The sequence below is a fragment of the Myxine glutinosa genome, chromosome 1 (assembly GCF_964187855.1).
Source record: "Myxine glutinosa chromosome 1, kmMyxGlut1.1, whole genome shotgun sequence".
NCBI classification, from domain to species: Eukaryota; Metazoa; Chordata; class Myxini; order Myxiniformes; family Myxinidae; genus Myxine; species Myxine glutinosa.
This window is the reverse complement of record NC_136261.1, coordinates 171,595,601-171,617,477: the sequence shown is the minus strand read 5'-3', so window position 1 is coordinate 171,617,477 and position 21,877 is coordinate 171,595,601. Positions and strand designations below refer to the sequence as shown.

At 43.5% G+C, this 21,877-nt stretch overlaps 1 protein-coding gene across 6 annotated transcripts in view; it reads right to left on the bottom strand.

The window, feature by feature from the left end:
• Window positions 1-21,877, bottom strand: part of LOC137431182 (mitochondrial import receptor subunit TOM40 homolog) — a 77,128-nt gene continuing 55,251 nt past the window's right edge. For 2 of the 6 annotated variants that reach the window (XM_068122233.2, XM_078779985.1), the window contains exons 5-9: window positions 20,671-20,776; window positions 20,382-20,504; window positions 13,665-13,741; window positions 561-663; window positions 1-427 (exon numbers count right to left, since the gene is read on the bottom strand). In XM_068122233.2, coding sequence (XP_067978334.1) covers window positions 288-427; window positions 561-663; window positions 13,665-13,741; window positions 20,382-20,504; window positions 20,671-20,776 — 549 coding nt within the window. In that variant the 3' untranslated portion in view covers window positions 1-287. The remainder of the gene's footprint in view (window positions 428-560; window positions 664-13,664; window positions 13,742-20,381; window positions 20,505-20,670; window positions 20,777-21,877) is intronic. The other 4 variants (XM_068122242.2, XM_078779993.1, XM_068122225.2 and 1 more) reach the window with 2 other exon arrangements.

The window sequence follows — 21,877 nt, the reverse complement described above, 5'->3', positions numbered from 1 at the left end:
TTGTAGTTGCAAAAACGTATTTATTGTGTTGTTGCAGATACATTTTGAATGGCCAATGATAGCAAGTCAAAATAGCCATTAAAGTAGCTATTCTTCAAAGCTAGAAGTTCAATGTTGGGCATTTTATCATGGAAAAGACATCAACAATGAGGCTGATGCAATTTTAGAAATGGACATGCATAATTCTGCCTTGCAAATGCTTTCCTGTCTATACAACAAGAGATCTTTCAAGACGAAACCATGCCACAAGTGAACAGTGATCAAGGAAACAAGCAATGTAGAAATGGTCAATCGATGGTGATGGTGAAGCCACAAGTAAGTTGTGATAGGGGGTGATTGAGGAAAGCACCAAGAGACAGGGTGACTGGTAGAGGACGTAAACGTTTTTCCAGCACACTCCCAACTCCCCCAGCACTGTCCACGCAGCCTGCAGAATAAAATGTCAAAGATTAACAGGAATAGTAAATTTACAGAAAACGATGGCAAGGAAAATCAATAAAAAAACCAAACAAACAAAAAGGAATTCTTTCAGTTTTGTGTACCTTTGAGTTATTGATTACCTCTAAAGAGGGCATTTTGCCAGGGTAGCTTGAGTTGGTATGCTGCAGAAACACACGACTTGTGTGATCTCATGTTTGCACTGAGCTCAACAGCAAACTGTAGCTGAGCAAAAATAATTTAAAACATTATTAGCAGGAGATAGAGAAGGGAGAGGAAAGGGCAGGGGTAGAGAGAGAAGGAAGAGGAATAAGAAGAAGCGGAGGAAGAAGGAAAAGAAAGACCAAACTGAGGGTAATATTATCAGATATAGAGTGGCATTAGGGCAATTGAAAAGCAGTATAAAAAAACTAGAACGGCACTCTGTAGAGCGCATACCTCCACCAGGCAGATCAGTTTACATTTTGCATCCCACTGATAGGCCGGATCTGGATCCGGACCTGAACCAAAATCTATTCGGCTTGTTCACGTCACCTAACCAACTTATCCACCAGGTTTTGTCATCAACTCGTTCACAACTTTTTGAAATATCATGCCTAATATCGTTTTTGGCCCTATCATTCAATGGTGAATAATAACCTAAATTTTTTTAAAACATCGTATCTGGATTCGGATCTTCACAAAATCAAATCAACTCTTCCTTGTGACACAACCAACCTGTCCACCAAGTTTCAGCTGAATCTATCCATAACCTTTGGAGATATTGTGTTATACATCGTTTTTGACCCAATTTCTCAATGGTGAAGTATCACTAAAAATTCTAGTATCCTGATCTGGATCCGGATGTTCACCAAAATCTAAACATTTCATCCTCGTTGCACTCCAAACCTCTCCACCAAATTTTGTCAGAATCCATGCACCACTTTTTGAGATATCCTGTTCACAGACAAACAGACAGACAGACAGACAACAGACAGACAGGGGTGAAAACATAACCTCCATCCACCTACGGTAGCGAAGGTAGTGAAACTTTATTTTTGAGGTTGAGGCAAAGGGTAAGGAGCAAGTATATGTGTAAGCTTTGCTGTAAATGCTCATTCTATAATATTATGGTCATTGTGAAATCACATGAGGATCGCGTGCCCGCACTGATTAGCCGGGGGAGGGGGCTGGTGATATTGTGATCACGTAGCAGTGAGTCCCTTATTGGCTGATCTGATCGCATCGGGGGCTTCTGCACAATTTGCTTGATGGAAAACACAAATGGACAGATACACGAGGAATGTGGCAAAGTGTAAGGGAAAGGAAATGTCGGAGCTCAGACACACATTTTGGGCAGAAACACTTCATTCGACACTGCCTCTTAATTACATTAATTGCGTCACACTTACTTATGCTAACTTGCATCGTGAAATAACCATTATAAACAAAACCTATAACCATTATAAACAAAAACCAAAACCAAAACCAAAACCGTTGATAAGGACCAGCTGGCTTGGCAAGGGCTAGCGAGCTAACTAACTGAACACACCCCTGGATATCTCACCAGCATACAGACAGGGGTGAAAACATAACCTCCATCCACCTACGGTAGCGAAGGTAGTGAAACTTAATTTTCTTAAAGCTGGTAATAAATACTTAAAGCCTGGTGTTGGCCTAGCGGTTAGGGTGCCGGCTTGGGATCCTAGGATCCTGGGTTCGAATTCCGGCTGATCGCTGAATTAACACCAGGGGTGTTGACTCAGCCTGTCATCCTTCTGAGGTCGGCAAATTGAGTACCAGTTCACTGGTAATTCCCTGTGCATCGCAAGAGGGGACTAACAGGTTTGGCGGCAGGAAGGGCATCCGGCCATAAAACATTGCTTCACAAAGGGGAACAAGGTGACCGAAAAAGGCCAACCCCTGCTCTGCGGGGACAAAAATGGCCTCTAAAGGTGGTTCTATACAGTATACATCCAAAACACTGACAAAATGACAGTTTTTTTTATTAAAGACTAAATATTAATCATGACTTTTCCTTGTAATGAAAACGTACCTTGTTCAGTTTCCAACGCAGTTTTTGTTTTTAAAATGTACATAAACTCAGAGGTGATGTTGAGTGTATGAAAGTAGGCGTGTACATTTCATATAACTTTAAAGTGTATGTGGACACAAGTTATTTAAAGTGTACATATAGATAATAACTTGTAAAAGAAGAAGTTAAAAAAAAAAAATCTGTCGGGAATTTCCCCCATGCAACCCAACTAATTAATTACGTACATAGGCATTTCATTTCCAAGCCGCTTTTTACTTTACTTCACCAATTATGAATTTCATGTCCATGCTCATGTGAAATACAGTTTGAAAAGACAGGCAAAAAAACAAAAAAATTAAAGACCACTATTTTCTTTCCTCTGCATTATGAGAACGTACCTTCTTTGGGAGGTGTATATTACACTGCTGCCACGATCGTTCCAAACAAAATATGCATTACCTTGTTTCATGTGCATGTATTGCAATCAAAATGGACCTTTGTTTCCTCAAAACGGTACCTTTACTTAATGATAGAAGACGTATTGTTCAGTCTTCAAATGTATACAAGAGGCCTATGAAGCCAAAGAGATATGAGGAGTTAAAAAAATGGCGGCGATTTCTGGCTCGGAGGAAAAGACGTGGTTTGTAAAATGAGTGGCGCTTGTGGCACAGACACAAACTCACCTTTTTATTTATACTAGGGCATTGCCCGTACGTGGGTGCCCGTTCCTTGCCAATGCCCGTACTATATATACTAGGGCATGCCCGTACTATATCTATATCTAAAATTATATCCCCCCCTCTATTTACATGAAATGGTTTGGTCCAAAGCGAACGGCTTGCGAGTGGTGACAATCCCCCCCCCTCTATTTACATGCAATGGTTTGGTCCAAAGCGAACGGCTTCCGGAGTTTGGTAAAGAAATCGCCATCGCGTGCACAAACGCGCAGGAAAGCGAATGAATCGCAAATTCGTTTTTATTAGTTGTAAAACATAGTTTAACGCCAACATAGTTTGCAAACGTGAAATAAATGAATACGCTCTCAAATGTGCCATCCGAGGCAGAGTGTGCCCGCCACGTTCGGCACACGCGATCGTTCGCTGCTCTCTGATTGGTTGAATCGTTTTTTGTACATAGCTCGGTAAGTAATTGTCCGATTAATATGAAACCTTGAAAAGGCACATCCTCGGGTCCCCAGCAATATACCTGGCAAGTTTCAAGTATATCGGACCCGTGGTTGTCGAGAAACAGCGGTCACAGACAAACAAACAAACGTACAGACAGACAGACAGAGATTACTGGAATTATAGATAGATATCTAAAATTATATCCCCCCCCCCCCTCTATTTACATGAAATGGTTTGGTTCATGAAATGTTTTGGTCCATTCGCAACGCCAAAGCGAACGGCGAACGCTTTACATGAAATGGTTTGGTTCATGAAATGTTTTGGTTCATTCGCAACGCCAAAGCGAACGGCGAACGGCTTGCGAGTACAGTGACAATCCACCCCCCCCCCCCCCCTCTATTTACATGAAATGGTTTTCATTAGTTTTAAAACATAGTTTAACGCCAACATAGCGGCAACATAGTTTGCAAACGTGAAATAAATGAATACGCTGTCAAATGTGCCGTCCGAGGCAGAGTGTGTCCGCCACGTTCGGCACACGCGATAGCTCGCTGCTCTCTGATTGGCTGAAGCGTTTTTTGGACATAGCTCGGTAAGTACTTCTCCGATTAATTTAAAACCTTGAAAAGGCACATCCTCGGGTCCCTAGCAATATACCTGGCAAGTTTCAAGTATATCGGACCGGTAGTTGTCGAGAAACAGCGGTCACAGACAAACAAACGTACAAACAGAGATTACTGGAATTATAGATAGATATATATATATATATATATAGATATATATATATATATATATATATATATATATATATATATATATATTTATTTATTTATATATATATATATATATATATATATATATATATATACACACAGTGTGTGTGTGTGTGTGTGTGTGTGTGTATGTGTGTGTGTGTATGTGTGTGTGTGTGTGTGTGTGTGTGTATGTGTGTGTGTGTGTGTGTGTGTGTGTGTGTGTGTGTGTGTGTGTGTGTGTGTGTGTGTGTGTGTGTGTGTGTGTAATGTTACCGATAGACTCCTAAACGGAGAGGCTTACGTGCTTGATATTTGGCATAGACATGGCCATTGAGCCTGGGACGAACATGGCCGAACTCAAAATATTTGACGATCCATATTTTTTATTCATATTTACCTCAGCGCATGGAATCAACGGAATCAGAGCAGGCGGGCGCTGATTCGCTCAGAGCGATCACGTGATGACGCTATGACCCTATGAATGCTATGACGCTATGAACGATATGACGCTATGAAAAAAAAAATCGCTATGACGCTATGAACGATATGACGCTATGGAAAAAAAAAATCGCTATGACGCTATGCAACGCTATGAAAAAAAAAAATCGCTATGATGCTATGAAACGCTATGACAAAAAAAATCGCTCGCTTTGCCAAGGGGCTCGCTCCCCCCCCCCCGTTCCCCTCCCCTCCCCCTCCCGGCAATGCCGGGTACTTCTGCTAATATATATATATATATATATATATATATATATATATATATATATATATATATATATATACACACACACACACACACACACACACACACACACACACACACACACACACACACACAGGCAGTCCCCGGGTTAAGAACGAGTTCCGTTTTTAAGTATGTCTAAGTTGAATTTGTATGTAAGTCGGAACAGTTACGTACGGTTCACATCTAGTGTCAATTAGTCAAATGTTTGTCTTAGTATATAGTATATATTTTACCTAAAACATCTATAGGTATAAAAAAAACATGAAAGAAGCATTTCTTAAACTGTTTAGATAGAAAAGGAAAGATAATGATTAAAGGTTAACACTTACTCTCGTTCCAATTGGTGTCTTGCAAACCTTGAAACAATCATACCTTGATATATCTCTCCGAGATGATGGACCTGGTGCTGGAGAGGATGGGATGGACCTGGTGCTGGAGAGGATGGACCTGGTGCTGGTCAATTTTCTTTAAGTAAACATCAAGGGTGGCTTGAACAGAGCTTTTCTCATATTTCTCTTGTCTACTGCTCCCCTTATTATATACTTTGTGTGTCTGTTTGATATTTTTTCTGCGTGATAAATGTTAGCTCTTTCACGAGCCTCGATTCTGTATACAACAAAAAAAAACCAAAAAAAAAGTAAAAATAAATAAATAAAAAAACAAAAAAAACAATTTTTTTAATAATAGGCTTTACAGAGGTCGGTACGTAAGTACGGGCGTTCGTAAGTCGGGCGTTCGTAACCCGGGGACTGTCTGTATATATATTGTTATGTTTGTGGGAGTAGCAATGGAATACCTTAGGCCAGGTAGGATTGTATAGGGTAGTGTGCTCCCAAGGTTGCGAAGAAGAAGAAACCTTCCTGTAACTAAGTCAGGTCCAGATGTCGTGTAAGTGTATATTTGTCTCCATGCGAGGGGTAGAGCTGTGCTAATTAGTGAGTGTATATAAAGGTAACTTTGCCCTGTATGTAGTCGCCTCTATTTTTTTCCCCTTCGTTCCTTATGACCCTTACACCACCAGCCATGCATTCAGCACCTACATTAAATTAAACCACATAATCGCTGACCGGATCCTTAACACTACCAATGACGCCAACCTGCCGAGCCATCTCATGAGGCATCAGGTAGGCATCGTGAGGCCCTGCCGCGAAAGGAATGCTTGATAGCCAAAGACTGATGTGATGGCGCTCTTTGATTGGAGCGCGGGTGACGTCAGAGAGAACATTCCAGCAAGAGCAGTAAACAAAGAGAAGCGACCGCTATCTTTCTCTTTTCTGTCCCGGGCTGGTCACAGGCGGTCGCAGTTATACGCTTCTCTCTGTCCTGGGGTTTCATTGCAAGCGGTCGCATTCCCATACGCATTTCCATCTCTCGGTTCCCGGTGTTCGTGGAAATCAGACGCATCTGCATTATCTCTCTTGGTTCCGACATTCATTACGAACAGTACATTTCGCATTCCTTCTGTCTGATCCCGAGTTTGTGCCAGGCGGTCACAGCTTATTATTTACTCTCTTGCCCTGGTCGCATTTTCGCTCTCCCTGTTCCGGGCTGCAGGAAAGGCGGACACATCCTTCTCTTGTTTATCCTTTGTGCTGGCTTTGTGATGGCTGCGTTTGGCGCCGTGTATGCCTGAGAGGAATATCGGGGCTCGGTACAGCCGAGCGGGAAGGACGAGGGCGAGCCTGGTCTGTTCGCCTCGTGTCGGCAGCTGGCGGTGAATGACTTCGCGCCAACACACGTGTTTCCGCGCAGGGACGCAGGACCCGTGCCACCCCGGACACGGACAGTCAAGGATGCTGGAGCTGAGTATCAGGCAAACGCAACACACGACATTTTGTTACTTTCATTATTTTATCATCCCCTTGTGTTGTATATGAGTCTGTTTGGGGGCGTATCAATTTAGGAAATAGTTTTACGGCACATTCTTTGTTATCTTGGCATTTATTTTATTAAACCATTATTTGTTACATTTTCAATTCCTGTGTCTTGTATGTTTATGGTTCGGAAAACCATAGTCACGTCCGGCCGTACAGGTAATGACCTCGCTGCCCTCCACTACCCCCGCGGATGTCACTATCGCCATAGTTGAGTATACGCCTCGGAGTTAAAGCTCGGTTGGCCACCCGTCAATATATATGTGTGTGTGCATATATATATATATATATATATATATATATATATATATATATCTATATATAAAACACAGTTTGTGTGTGTGTATATGTGTGTGTGTGTGTGTGTGTGTGTGTGTGTGTGTGTGTGTGTGTGTGTGTGTGTGTGTGTGTGTGTGTGTAATGTTACCGATAGACTCCTAAACGGAGAGGCTTACGTGCTTGATATTTGACATAGACATGGCCATTGAGCCTGGGACGAACATGGCCGAACTCAAAATATTTGACGATCCATATTTTTTATTCATATTTACCTCAGCGCATTTCAGCGAAGTACCCGCTAATCTCAGCCGGTTCCAGAGCAGCTCGCTGATTCGCTCAGAGCGATCACGTGATGTTCCATTACCGCCGCCAGACTGATTCGCTCAGAGCGATCACGTGATGTTCCATCCCGTCACACGTCACACGTTTTTTCACCTTTTATGCGATCGTGTTTTGTATCGATTTTGTGCGATATGAATTAAATGTCTTTGAAACAGCTGTGAAACGTCTTTCCACAACCCTTCCATAACCGATTGGAGCAGTTTATTGCCGCACAAAACGAGATCCGCGAAGCGAGTTGGTCGAGCCGTTTCGCTCAGAGCGATCACGTGATGTTCCATCCCGTCACACGTCACACGTTTTTTCACCTTTTATGCGATCGTGTTTTGTATCGATTTTGTGCGATATGAATTAAATGTCTTTGAAACAGCTGTGAAACGTCTTTCCACAACCCTTCCGTAACCGATTGGAGCAGTTTCTTGCCGCACAAAACGAGATCCGTGAAGCGAGTTGGTCGAGTCGTGCTGACCAAGATGGCGACACAGCGGCTTCACTTTTCACGGAGTATGAGCATTCTATATATTTTCAATTCAGTGCGCCCGTGATTTGTGGCATAGACATGACCATTGGGCCTTCACGGTGTAATTTGTGCGAGGCTTTTGTCCGAGTGAGCTTGAGTCGAGAGGGCGAATGTACGGGTTGGGAATGTACGGGTCTCCCTTCCCCCGCCCGGCAACGCCGGTACTGGAGGACGTCACAGGATCGGTGAGTCTCCAAAATCCGCTTCGTGCTGTTGCGAATATGCAGGACTATGTCCGATTGTTGTGCTGCTCTCCGACCATGCGAACTGCAACGTCATTGTTGACTGGCCATCCCCTTCCCTCCCCCTTCCCCCTCCGTCCCCCCTTCCCTTCCCCCTCCACTTCTCCCCTCCCCCTCCATTTTCCCCCACCCCCCTACCCCCTCCACCCTACCCCCTCCCCTTCTCCCCTCCCCCTCCCTTTTCCCCCTCCCCTTCTCCCCTCCCCCTCCCTTTTCCCCCTCCCCTCCCCCACCCTTCTCCCCTCCCCCCCTCTTCTCCCCTCCCCCCCATTCCCCTCCCCTCCCCTCCCCTCCCCTCCCCCCTCCCCTCCCCTCCCCCCCCCCCCATCCCACCCCCTCCCACAAAGGCGCAGGAGGCATGCAGGAAAATGTTCGGAGAACGCTTGGATTCGGAAGAGGGTCGGAGAGCGGCATTCAGGATTGCAAAGCAGATAGCGAAAGAGAGGTATGATGTGATGGGGGTGAGTTGCTTGAAGGATGAAGTGCGACAAATCGTTGTGGATCCAGTTGGAATAAAAGGAAGATGGAAGAGATATATGGAAATGCTGTTGAATGCAGAGAATGAATGGGCTGGCAACATAGAGAGTAACCCAGTTTTAGGACCGGCAGAGAAGATAACTGAGAAGGAAGTTGAGGAAGCGATGAAAGCAATGAAGAGTAGAAAAGCGGGAGGGCCGACAGGAGTAGTGGGAGATATGTTGAAGGCATCAGGAAGTTGGGGTGTGAAGAGAATGACAGAGATCTGTAATCTGGTGGTGAAAGAAGGTTGCATTCCAGTGGTTTGGGAACTGAGTGCCCTCGTCCCTCTATAGAAGGGGAAAGGTGACTCTCTGGACTGTGGCTTGTTTCAAGCGATAAAGTTATTGGAGCATGGAATGAAGGTATTGGAAAGGGTGTTGGAGAGTAGGATAAGGAAGAAAGTGAAGATCGACAAAATGCAGTTTGGATTTATGCCAGGAAGAGGAACGACAGACGTGCTTTTTATTGTAAGGTAGTTGCAGGAGAAGTACATGGAGAAGAGGAAGAAGTTGTTTCTTGGATTTGTTGATCTGGAGAAAGCATTCGATAGGGTTCCATGCGAAGTAGTGACATGGGCATTGAGGAAGTTAGGAGTGGAGGAATGGTTGATCAGAGTAGTGATGGCAATGTATGAGAGAGCGCGCACAGCTGTAAGGACGAAGGATGGGAACAGTGGTGAGTTTGAGGTGAAGGTGGGAGTGCATCAGGGGTCAGTACTAAGTCCACTACTATTTGTCGCTGTGATTGGAGTGCTGGCTTGGAATGTAAAGGAGGGCTTACCGTGGGAGTTGTTGTATGCAGATGATCGGGTGTTGATTGCGGAAAGTATGGATGGACTGAAGGAGAAGATGAACAAGTGGAAGGAATGTCTGGAGACAAAAGGTCTGAAGGTGAATATCGGAAAAACGAATGTGATGGCAAGTGGTAAAGCATGTGATGAAGTGGAAAGAACTGGAAGTAGCCGTTTGCTGTGTGCAGGAAGGGTGTCGGAGTGAACTCCATTCAATGTACAATGTGCGCAGAGTGGGTTCATCAAAAATGTAGTGGTCTGAGAGGGTCATTAACCAGTGTGGCAGCTACATTCAAGTGTAAGGTGTGCACAGACGGAACTGCAGATGGAGGAAATGTTGAGTTGGATCTTGGAGACGGCGTGAAGCTGGAAGGTGTGATAACATTTTGCTCCCTATGAGACATGTTGAATGGAGAAGGTGGATCAGACTCGGCAACAGTTGCCAGAGTGAGATGTGCATGGAAGAAGTTTCTGGAACTGAGTGGAGTGTCATTGAAGCTGAAGGGAAAGGTGTATGCTGCATGTGTGAGAAGTGTTATGATTTATGGGAGCGAGACATGGGTAATGAACGTAGAGCAGCAATGAAGGCTGGAAAGGGTGGAAATGCGAATGGTTCGGTTGGATGTGTGGAGTATCTTTGAGAGAGAGGAAGACAAATGATGAATTGCAAAAGGTGATGAATGCTGTGAAGAGAAACAGGTTGAGATGGTTTGGTCATGTGTTGAGGAAGGATGAAAGTAACTGGTTGAGAAGAATGATGGAAATGAATGTAGAAGGAAGTAGAGGACGGGGAAGACCGAGAAAGACTTGGCTAAAGATGGTGGAATAGATGGTCGGATGGTCGGAAATACTTGGCAAAAGATGGTCGGATTTTCGTTTTTGACAAAATGACGGAAAAACTTGAACAACGCTACTGCATCAAATTTTGTGTAAAGCTTGGCGATTCCCAAGTGGAAACGATCCGCAAGATTCAACACCGTTCATTCCATTATGAAGGAGGATTTGGGCTTCAGGAGAATCTCAGCGAAGTATGTACCAAAGCTGCTAACGATTGAGCAGAAGCAACTCCGTTTGGAGATCGCACAGGACATGCTGGAGACTGTGAACAGCGATCCCAGCTTCCTCAACACAGTGATCAATGGCGATGAGTCCTGGGTTTATGGGTACGACCCAGAAACCAAGTTGCAGTTTTGATGCAAGTTTGATGAAACACAAAATTTGATGCAGTAGCGTTGTTCAAGTTTTTCCGTCATTTTGCCAAAACGAAAATCCGACGGCGCTCACTTACATGTCCTCACTCATCGGCGGTCTGCCGTCGACTGACAGCTTCTGCGGTATATATATAAAGGAGGAGTGTCTGTGTGTGTGTGTGTGTGTGTGTGTGTGTGTGTGTGTGTGTGTGTGTGTGTGTGTGTGTGTGTGTGTGTGTGTATATGTGTGTCTGTCTGGATGTCCGCTTATAACTCAAGAACTACACATCGGAGAAACGTTTTAGACACAGATTCGGAATCAGCATAAAATCCCGGTGGTTATAGGCTACGTTTTATTTTAATATCAATGGTTTAAAAAAACCGCGCCACCTGCAATTCCATGGTGGTTTGTGGCGGCGCTAGACGTTCGGGGTGTATTGCAATGGTTTGTCGGGTTTGGCTGTGGGTCCAGAATAGCTCCCATTTCCTCATGTTCTTCCACTTTTATTTTGATTCTTCTGTTACAACGCCTTCCTTATGTACCTTATATCCCCCCGACGAGGCCTCTACATAATTTCATGCGGCAGAATTTCGTACATTTTGAGTGAAAGAAGTGAGACGAAGTTGTAGGAGGAGGAAGAGGCGCGGCCACTGTGGAGGGCCTCGATCGTGAGTGGAAATGGCGGGAATTACGTTTGTATCGCAAAGTAAAGGATCTGCATTCATTTCTGAACTTGCATTGGTGAATTGTTATGCATCTGCATTATTTTTCATAAAAAAACTTTATGTTGAACTTGAAGGCTCCAAGCACGGACTATATATATAGCCCTCATTGAGGTAAAAATAAAAGTAAAAATCCTGCTATCGCTTGCCAAGCTAGCCGTTCCCCCAACCCCCCTCCCCCCTCCTCCTCCCCTACCTCCTCCCCTCCCTCCTCCTCTTCTCCCCTCCCCCCCTCTTCTCCCCTCCCCACCCTTTCCTCCCCTCCCCTCCCCCCCCCGTTCCCCTCCCCCCCCATTCCCTTCCCCTCCCCCCCGTTCCCCTCCCCCCCCGTTCCCCTCCCCTCCCCTTCCTCCTCCCCCCTTCCCCCGCCCTGCAATGCCGGGTACTTCCCATGGCCAGCTGTACGTGGGCTGCTCGAGGGTTGGAAAACCAAGCAATCTTTATGTCTTGGCACCAAGTAAGAAAACCAGAAATGTTGTACACCAAGAGGTTTTGAGAAATTGAAAATTGACAAAACGCCATGTAGGAAATGTACTGTGATATTGCTCTAAAATATACATGTTCTTTTCATCATATATTTGTATTATTCTTATTCAACCCAGGCGAAGCCCCCCCTCCCCTCCCCCCTCCCACTCCCCTCCCTCCCCCTCCCCCCCCTTCCTGCCCCCTCCCCCCTTCCCCTCCACTCCCCCCTCCCCTCCCCCTCCCCCCTCCACTCCCCCTCCCCCCCACTCCCCCCTCACCTCCCCCCGCTCCCTCCTCCCCCCTCCCCTCCCCCCCACTTCCCCCCCTCCCCTCCCATTCCCCCCCTCCCCTCCCATTCCCCCCTCCCCTCCCACTCCCCCCTCCCCCCGCTCCCCCTCCCCTCCCCCCTCACCTCACCCCTCCCCCCTCCTCCTCCCCTCCTCCCCCTCCCTCCTTTTCTCCCCTCCCCCCCTCTTCTCCCCTCTCCCCCTCTTCTCCCCTCCCCACCCTCTCCTCCCCTCCCCACCCTCTCCTCCCCTCCCCCCCCGTTCCCCTCCCCTCCCCTTCCTCCTCCCCTCCCTTCCCCCACCCGGCAATGCCAGGTACTTCCCATGGCCAGCTGTACGTGGGCTGCTCGAGGGTTGGAAAACCAAGCAATCTTTATGTCTTGGCACCAAGTAAGAAAACCAGAAATGTTGTATACCAAGAGGTTTTGAGAAATTGACAATTGACAAAACGTCATGTAGGAAATGTACTGTGATATTGCTCTAAAATATACATGTTCTTTTCATCATATATTTGTATTATTCTTATTCAACCCGGGCGAAGCCGGGTACCTCAGCTATATATATATATATATACATATATATATACACATATATATATACATACATATATATATATATATATATATATATATATATATATATATATATATATATATATATATATATATATATATATATATATACATACATATATATATATATATATATATATATATATACACATATATATATACATACACACACACACACACACACACACACACACACACACACACACACACACACACACACACACACACACACAATATGAAATATTAAATCAATCTTAAATTCATGGAAAAAATACATTTTAGGTTTATTTTACCAAAATGAGGTACAGAAAACAAATATTATTATAAACTCTGGAATTGTAATATAATGGGCTAAATTGTCTCACAGTTTTAAAAGTATAAAAGGAAGTTTCTGACCAACCTGATAAAATGCGTTGACCACGCTGGTTCAATTAAATTAGGGTTAGTTGTCTGAAATGTTAGGATTTTTTATCATATCAGCAAACACTTTTAGTAGGTGTGCTAGAACCCTCCATTTTCCTACTTCTCACTGTGGTTAAAATAATTATTTTATATTTTTTTGAATGACATCTTTTTACATTTGCCATTTCAAAATTTTATGTTTATTCCGTTTTTTGTGAAAAAAAAAGCTTTTAGATTTTGTTTATAAATGAAAGTGCTGGATAATAAAGCGACAAATTCATTAAATAATGTTGATAATTCGGAAAAAAAATGAACCAAATTTAAAGATGAGAGAGCTGAAAGATAAAGTGGTTTTGAAACAATAACAAAAGCATTGACAGAACCTGTGATGTTGCTTGATGAAAATACGAAGCATGGAACCCACCATGTCCAATGTTCATAGCCGCAACACAGTCTTGTCCTAGAGTCACAAAAATAGCCTCATTACAAAAAAAAAAACTATTTCCTTCTCATAATTCGTTTTTGTGCAATGTTTTTTTCAATTACAGAAATCATTATTGCTAGAGTCATCGACATTATTATTTAAATCTGACAAATATAAATAAATGATCATGCCCCAAAAGATCAATTCCATGCTTTGAGACGAAATTATAATGAGTCCAAATATTAAATCTATATAATTTATATTAAGCATCATTTGTATTCAGCAACTAACCCCAAGCTTATAATGACAGGGGTCGAAATTATCGACGGCATCGACGGCAAAAGCCGGCGTGCCCAAGCTATTTGCCGTGCTGCCCCCGAACTTTTCATGATCACTACGGCAGAGAGTTGCAGTGCCCTTTTTCTTTAGTTGCTGCTGGCCCCAGTTCTCAGCAGTGAAGCGTATTCTTGGGGATTGGAGGCTAAAACTGGGGTTGGGTATGCAGGAACACCTTCTGCGCATCAGCACAGAAGGGCCCGACCCCGACGACTTTGATCCTACACGTAGCGTTGCCAGGTGGCATTCTATGAGTGCATTTGGACGTAGGCCTGATACTACACCCCTCTCCCCCAAGGGTGATTGAATTGTAATCATGTATACCTGACTCAAGACTGAGTCAGTATTGAGTAAAGATGATGTCTGATGATGATGATGAAAAAAGTTCAACTCTGTCAAACAAAAGTTAAACTTTGTTACATGGACATGATGACAATGCAGTTCTGAGTTGAGTTGAGTTTTCTGAAACTGTTTATATTCTAAAAATACATTATTAAAAAGTTTAAGTTGATTTACTTGTTCTGTCAGTAACATTTCCCTGCCTGTTTAAGTTACCGACACACTTTGCCTTTGTGCCCACAAGAATAATTCCAGATTGCCTTGGTGCCCCCCAAACCCAAAAGAAAATGCCTTGGTGCCCCCCAAACCCAAAAGAAAATGCCCCCAAAAATTTGAAATCATCAAAGGCAAACATTGCTGTGCCCTCCCTGCAGAGTAATTCGACCCCTGCAATGACAATCATTATAATGATACATTGTAATGTCAATAAAATAATATGAACACAGCACAATAGTCAACCACCCCCCCACCCCCAAAAACATGAATATTTATCAAATATTTATCAGTGAAAATATTAAAATTCAGAAACAGCTGAGTTATTCGCATTAAAACAGAATTAAATATCAAAGGATGAATCAATCTTAAAAGGACCAACTTAATTCAGCATTTACTATGACACAGGATGAAATATTTTTATACAGGTTTTATAGAATTTAAAGATATTATAGATTTAAAGAAAGAGGTTGATGTTCCATAAGTACCAATTAAAAATTAATTTGTGTCGAGGGGAAGATTAAGATACGATTGCATAGACAGCTTCCAACCAAAACTAAGTGACTGAAGGTTGAAACTGCACATGCTGGGAATTAATATCCGTGGATAGCAGGCTTGAGGCTCAATTTGGATGAACAGGTGCTTGAGTGGACGACATCGTCCGCATTCTGTGCATGTTCCAACACGCCAGGTATAAAACAGGATCATCATAAATTGAATTATCCAGGGTTCCCAATCCAGCCCAAATATCAGGGATGCAATAACGGCAGAAACGCAGTGCACATGCAGTGTTTATAATTAACTAGCAGGAGTACCCGGCATTACCGGGGGTGCTGGGAGGCAGAAAAGGGAGGGGTGAGGTAGGGAGTGGGGGGAATGGAAGGGGGAGGCAGAGGAGAGGTGAGAGGAGATGGAGGGGAAAGATATACTACATATACATCTTTGGGGAGGGGGGGGGGTGGAGTGAGAGGGTAGATTTGACAGGCCCCTCCGGGGAAGGTAAGGAGGAAAAATTTACCCATGCAAAGAGAGCTTTAACCTCAGTGTTGCACAGGTAAAAAAGGAAATTGTAATACCCTCTGCCACCATCACCAGGCGGCGCTACACGGTACACATTTACATAGAGAATTTACGCCCCTCTCCTGACCCCCCACTCCCCTGAATGAGGCCGCGGCCACTTAGCCTATGTTACCCCACAGACAAAGTTGTATTTGTATTTGTACCCCAAGTAAAGTATATAAGCGTTTATAGCTGGAGTACCCCGCGTTGCTCAAGCAAAAATGAACATTAACATATTTGAAATGAGGGCAAATATAATGGAAAAAAAATTGCATCCAAATCAAAATCCATCACAAATATTAAATCATCATTTTACCCTTTCGTTCAATATATGCTGCTGAATGTGCCATTGATCACGCTTCTGAGTTAAGTTTGATGCCGTTCAGGAAGAAGAAGCCTTACCACCAACCTCGACCGCTTCCGGAATTGCTCGATTATATTATTTGTGTTCAAATGTCTGGTAATTGTTTTGTATTTATTTATGCGAATGTGTACTTGTATATTACTGTCATTAATCAAAAAGGTTTAGGCACTATAGAGCACTTTTTAAGAAGAAGAAAAAAAAAACAAAAAAAAAAAACACGTTTTCCTGGCCTAAAACACTCCCAAGCAGTCACTGATGAACCTCTGAAAGTTTGGCAATGATCCGTTCAGCCCTCTCTGAGAAAAATGGCAACACACCGACGATGCTGCCATCTCTTATAAAGTAGATGAATAATTGTATAGGCACAAAAACGGATGACACAAATTTGTGGACAAAGACAATAAACAAACACAACACTTGTTGAACAAGAAAATAACCCCCTGCTAAAAAGCACTATGTATACACACACAAACATAAAAATTGACCTGGAAACAACAATACAGCAATTAGAAAACATAGCATCATACAAATACCTTGGAGTAGAATCGGGCCACCAAATATGTCACAAACAAATGCGCAAAAGAATCGCCAAAGAATATTGGAGCAGTTGAAAAGGCTGACACAGTGGGAAAGGATGGGATTCAAGGTGAGGAAATCAAGGAGAGCTGTGAGACTAGGGGTGGTGGATCAGGTACACAGGTTTGGAATAGGATGGGATGGGGTACCATCATTGACAGAGGCCCCTTGAAGAGCTTGGCAAGTTGGTATATGGTGGGGTTAAATGATGTGCGAGGGGTAGAGGAAGCAAAAGAGAAGCTTTACAATGATTGAGGAGGAATGATGAATGTGGTTTGCCAGGGAAGGTGTAGACACGGTGGTTCGAGTTTGGGTTGACGCTACGAATATTGTTGCCAGTGATGACATATGACATTGTGATAGGGCATGTGGCAAGAAGATGTTGGTGAGGTGGTTTGTGAGATGTTTAGGAGTACCATGGTGTTGAATGAACTTTGCTTTCTATGGTCAGGGTGGAACCGGTTTCCATTAACAGTAATAACCAATGACTGAGGAGTATAAGGTAGTGAGGATACAAGAGTTCATGATGGTAAGTGATTCAAGTGATCTGGATGTGAAGAATGCTCTCCTGGAGAAGAAAAAGTTAGAAGTGGGAGGTAAGAGCTGTGGTGGATGAGATGGAGGAGCAGTTGTAGCAGAAGGTGATGATGTGAATGGTGCAGCATGGAAAGCAAAGTTGTGGGTGTATAAAGAATGGTCGATGGCGAAAGGCATGCATGAAGGAAAGGAGGAAGATGGTTGAGAGAGAGGAGACAGGCAAAGAGGAATGGATGGGAGATGTGAATACCATGGGGCAGGTGCAGTAGGGGGGGCTTGGATACAGTGGGAGGACGTGCAGGTCAGGAAATTGAAGTGGCAAAAGATTTGGAATATGGAGCCCATGCTGTTGACTTTTCTATTGCAGGCAACATATGATGTGCTTCCACTGACAGAAATCTTGAGGATGTGGGGGTTGGGGCAGGAGGAGAGCTGTGGAGGTCAGGGAACGCTGCAGCATGCACCGAGTGCAAGTTCAGTAGCAGTGGCAGCAAGAAGGTATATAATAGGTGGCCGCACAATCAAGTGCTCGCGGTGAAGATGGACATGGTGCTGCGAGAGGTGACGAGATTGAGGGAGAGGAGAGGGAGGAGATCGATGGTCGAGAGGTGTTATTTGTAAGAGTGTCAGGTTATAAGAGGTGAATTGAGGTGGATTAAGGAAAGAGGTTTGGCAAATGCCCATGATTGCCAAGTAATGGCAGAATTAAAATTATAGTTGGTATTCCTGGAGGAAAATCGATATGACAAGGTTATGGCCAAACATTGTCATTTGGTTGGGTATAAAAAGGCAGTTCTATTGGGGGGAGTAGTCAGTGTCTTGGGAGGAGAACATGGTGGATATACATGACAGGAAGAGGGGAAGGTACAGTGAGCTAGCGGCAGAGTGTAGGGGGAAAGGTTGGTGAGTATATTGTCAGCCACTGGAGGTTGGACATAGAGGACATGTTGGTGACTCCATTTATGCTTTTCTGGCTTTACTTGGAATGTGTGGGAAGGTAATAAGGAAAAGGTGTGAGAAATTGGCTCAGGTAGTGATGAGAATCGATGCGACAAGGCTCGATCTGGATTTGAAGGAAGTTCAGCTCGAGTAGTGTAGGTTGTAATTTTAGTTAAATTGTTGTTTATCCAACTCATTATATGGTAGATGCTCACTGAAGGCTTGCTGTTGCCCGTCTGTAGACTAGGTAACACTGTCGGCAATTTCAACTGCGACAAATGCCTCAACATGTGAAAAGAAGCATGAGCGCTTTAAGCTGACATATGACTGATATGATATGAAAAACATTGTTCACATTTTTTACTCCTTCTCTAGTCAATATAGGAACCCACTGCAAACTTTCCCCCTCACCCTACATTTAGCAAACAATGATCAAAACAAACGAAACTAGAAAGGCACTCGGTATGGCGCATACCTCCACCAGGCTGAACAGTTTACATTTTGCATCCCACTGATAGGCCGGATCTGGATTCGGACATGAACCAAAATGTAATCGGCTTGTACTTCTCACCAAACAAATTCATCCACCTACTTTTGTCATAATCCATCCACAACTTTTTGAGATTTATTGTTCACAAACAAACAAACAAACAGAGCCAGACAGCCAGGGGTGAAAACATAACCTCCATCCAACTTTGGTGGCGGAGGTAAATATGCAAATCCTGTTCAAATTTCAAGTCAATTGGATGAAAATTGACGATTTAGAAATCAGGCCTCTTTTGTCCTTTTGACCTTTAACCTAAAATAATGTGTGGTTGAATTCACTGACCTGATATTCAATTCCTGTTTAAATTTCAATTCAATCAGATGGAAATTGAGCATTTTAGAAATACCACCTAAATTGTTGTCCTTTGGCATATGTTGACCTTTTGGCCTACACCACAAAAATTATTTGTGGTTTAATTTAAGGGCCAATTATGCAATTCCTCTTCAAATTAAGTAAATCAGATGAAAATTGACAATTTCAGAAAATTTGCCTATGTTGACCTTCTGGCCTACGTTGACCTCAAAAATAATTAGTGGTTGAATTCAGTGACCTGATATGCAAATCCTCTTCAAATTTAAAGTCAATCGGATGAAAATTGAGGAATTTTAGAAATTTTACCTAAGTGTTGACCTTTGGCTGATGTTGACCTTTTTGACCTCAAAATCAATAGGCTTTTTCATTATGACCAACGTTACCATTTGGTGAAGTTTCGTGAAGATCGGTTTAGCATTGTGACCTGCAGGTGATTCACATACAAACAAACTGAGTCAGACAGAATAACACAAGCGACCAACCAATATACTTGAACAAGAATGACCACACTGCACTTAACTCTACGAACTCGCCATCTCTGTCCACCCAATTCCCTTATCCTTGCTGTTGAAGGTATTATACAATTCATCTCCGAGGGTCTTCATGGTTTGGTTCAAAATAAATTACGAATCTGACGCACAGCTGGCTCTGGTTTTAGGCAACCAGTGCACCCAATGTGGCAGGAAGGGTTATGTTATTATCTTCCCTGGGGTATATAAATTACAGGATATCTAGGTTCGGGCCTCAATAACTACAGAGATTTATTCAGTAACCAAGTTTCCGCCATCTCACTCTCTGTGGTAATAAACCTTTTATTCATAAAAACCTGTACGTGGTCATTGAGGTATGGGACTTTGCCATAAAGTGGGACTGTATTCGCTTTAAAAATCCAGTAACAGGCCGATTGGGAAATGCGCATTCAACGCGCCGTTCAAAAATTAAGCAACTATTTTTTAGCGAGGTGCGTACGGGCTTGATAGAACGTTACTAATAATTTAACACTCGACCCAAACAAAGTCAATGTAAATCTGATGCAACAAAGCTGGGCAGTGTATAATCAGCAGAGGCTTATACAGGCCTAATGAGTTAGGTCCACCAAGAAACAATATGGCAGCCATATCATTTCATCTCGGCACTATGGTGGGTGAGGTTAAACAACAGATGTGGTCGGTCCGGCAGCTGTCCAACCAATAGATGCACATTTCAAAAATCAACCCACAGCAAGAACCCAATAACAACAACAACAACAACAACAACAACGCAAAGTTCGTGTATACGTGCAACATGTTACAGGTAAAAATCTTCGATTTTCGCAAATAACAAACAGGCAAACAGACAGACAGACAGGGGTGAAAACATAACCAGGGGTGAAAAACAGGAACAGGGGTGAAAAAAGTAAAAAATAAAGAGAAGGGAGATATTTGGCATAAAGAGAAGATGATATCGAGGAGTACCAGAATAACGTGCAGCAGCTGTAACAAAGGCTCCCTCACTGTTTCCCTGGCGATGATATACCATCTCACCTCCAAGTGAGAGGCAAGGAGAAATTGTCTGAAGGAAGTGTAGCACAGCCACACCTATAGGGGAAGCATGGATGGCAGAATGAAGAGCTGTGTAAATTTCTGTTTGAAATGACAAGTTAAACAAAACTTTCCATCAGCCACAAAGTGACTGTACTATTGATTTCTGATACAATTTCTTCAAATGCTAATCAAACAATCTTCTCCATTTTTTACAACTTACCAGTGCCCTCGATTACGTTTGGGTTGCCCACAGTGAGTGAAATCGTGTGATCTCTACCTCGTTTCTCCAGTGTACCCTGCCACGTCTCAAATTTCTCCTCATGTGTCTAGAGTGAAGGGAGAGAGGTGTAAATAAGCAATAAACAGGCCTTGGAAAAAAACATTTTTTCCAGATAATCCTATTTATCTGTGTCCACGATGCAAATCCCCTTCCCCACCCAAAAGAAAGAATATTGCTGGAATGGAAAGAAAACGACTCGACTCAAGTGTTATTGACATCATTGTTTGAGGAATTAATATTTTGATATCCATTAAAACAAGGAAGTAACACATATGACCTGATGATCCTATCGAATGTGAACATAGAAAACAAATCACCCTCCCCCGACTCCTTCCCCAACCCCAAATCTTCAGCCTCCCCCACCCCCACCATATATATCCGCAACCCCCCTTCCACAACCCCACTGTACCCATCCTCAACCCCCACTCCTTCACCCCCACTGTACATGTCATCGATCCCTCCCCCCAACCCCCAAAGCTTCAACCTCCCCCTTCCAAAGCTATCCAATCTTTACTCTCACCGTCCTCCCGCTCACAAAAACAAACGGACATTCCCACATCAAAACAGAGGAATATTTAAAGCTTCCTGCTCCCCTATCATGCCATCACCGACTTCACAGAAACCCGTCACAGTCACCTGTTCAACTTACAATTTTAAGAGAAAATAGTCGGAAATAATAGCAAACCTGCCTAACCTCCGCAGTCTGCAGTAAAAAGCGCTGCTTGAGAGAAATGGTTCTAAAGGACAAATGATAAAAATATAAATAAAGAGCAAATTCTAAAGGGTTCTGAAGGATAACTTCAGAGGATTTCTCAGGGGTAAGTTCTAAAGTTCTAAAGGGCATCAAGTTAAGCGTCCTGGAGGGAACTCTTATTTCCCATAACACGTGGGATTAAACTCAAATGGCAGTCGGAGGAACAAAAGAACAGAGGTGTTTCATAAGCCTTGGTTTTGAGAACTTGACAAGGTGTTGGTTACTGCAGGAAGTGGTAGTAGTCTTCGTTCGTCTGCAGCACATGTTGCCTGGGAGCATCATTGGCTGTGGGCACTGCTGTGCCGCTGATGCAATGCCCTCTGCTGGTTAGGGCAGGAATTTGGAATTTGGACATGGTGCCGGCAATACCTCGACTACTCTTCGCAAAGGACA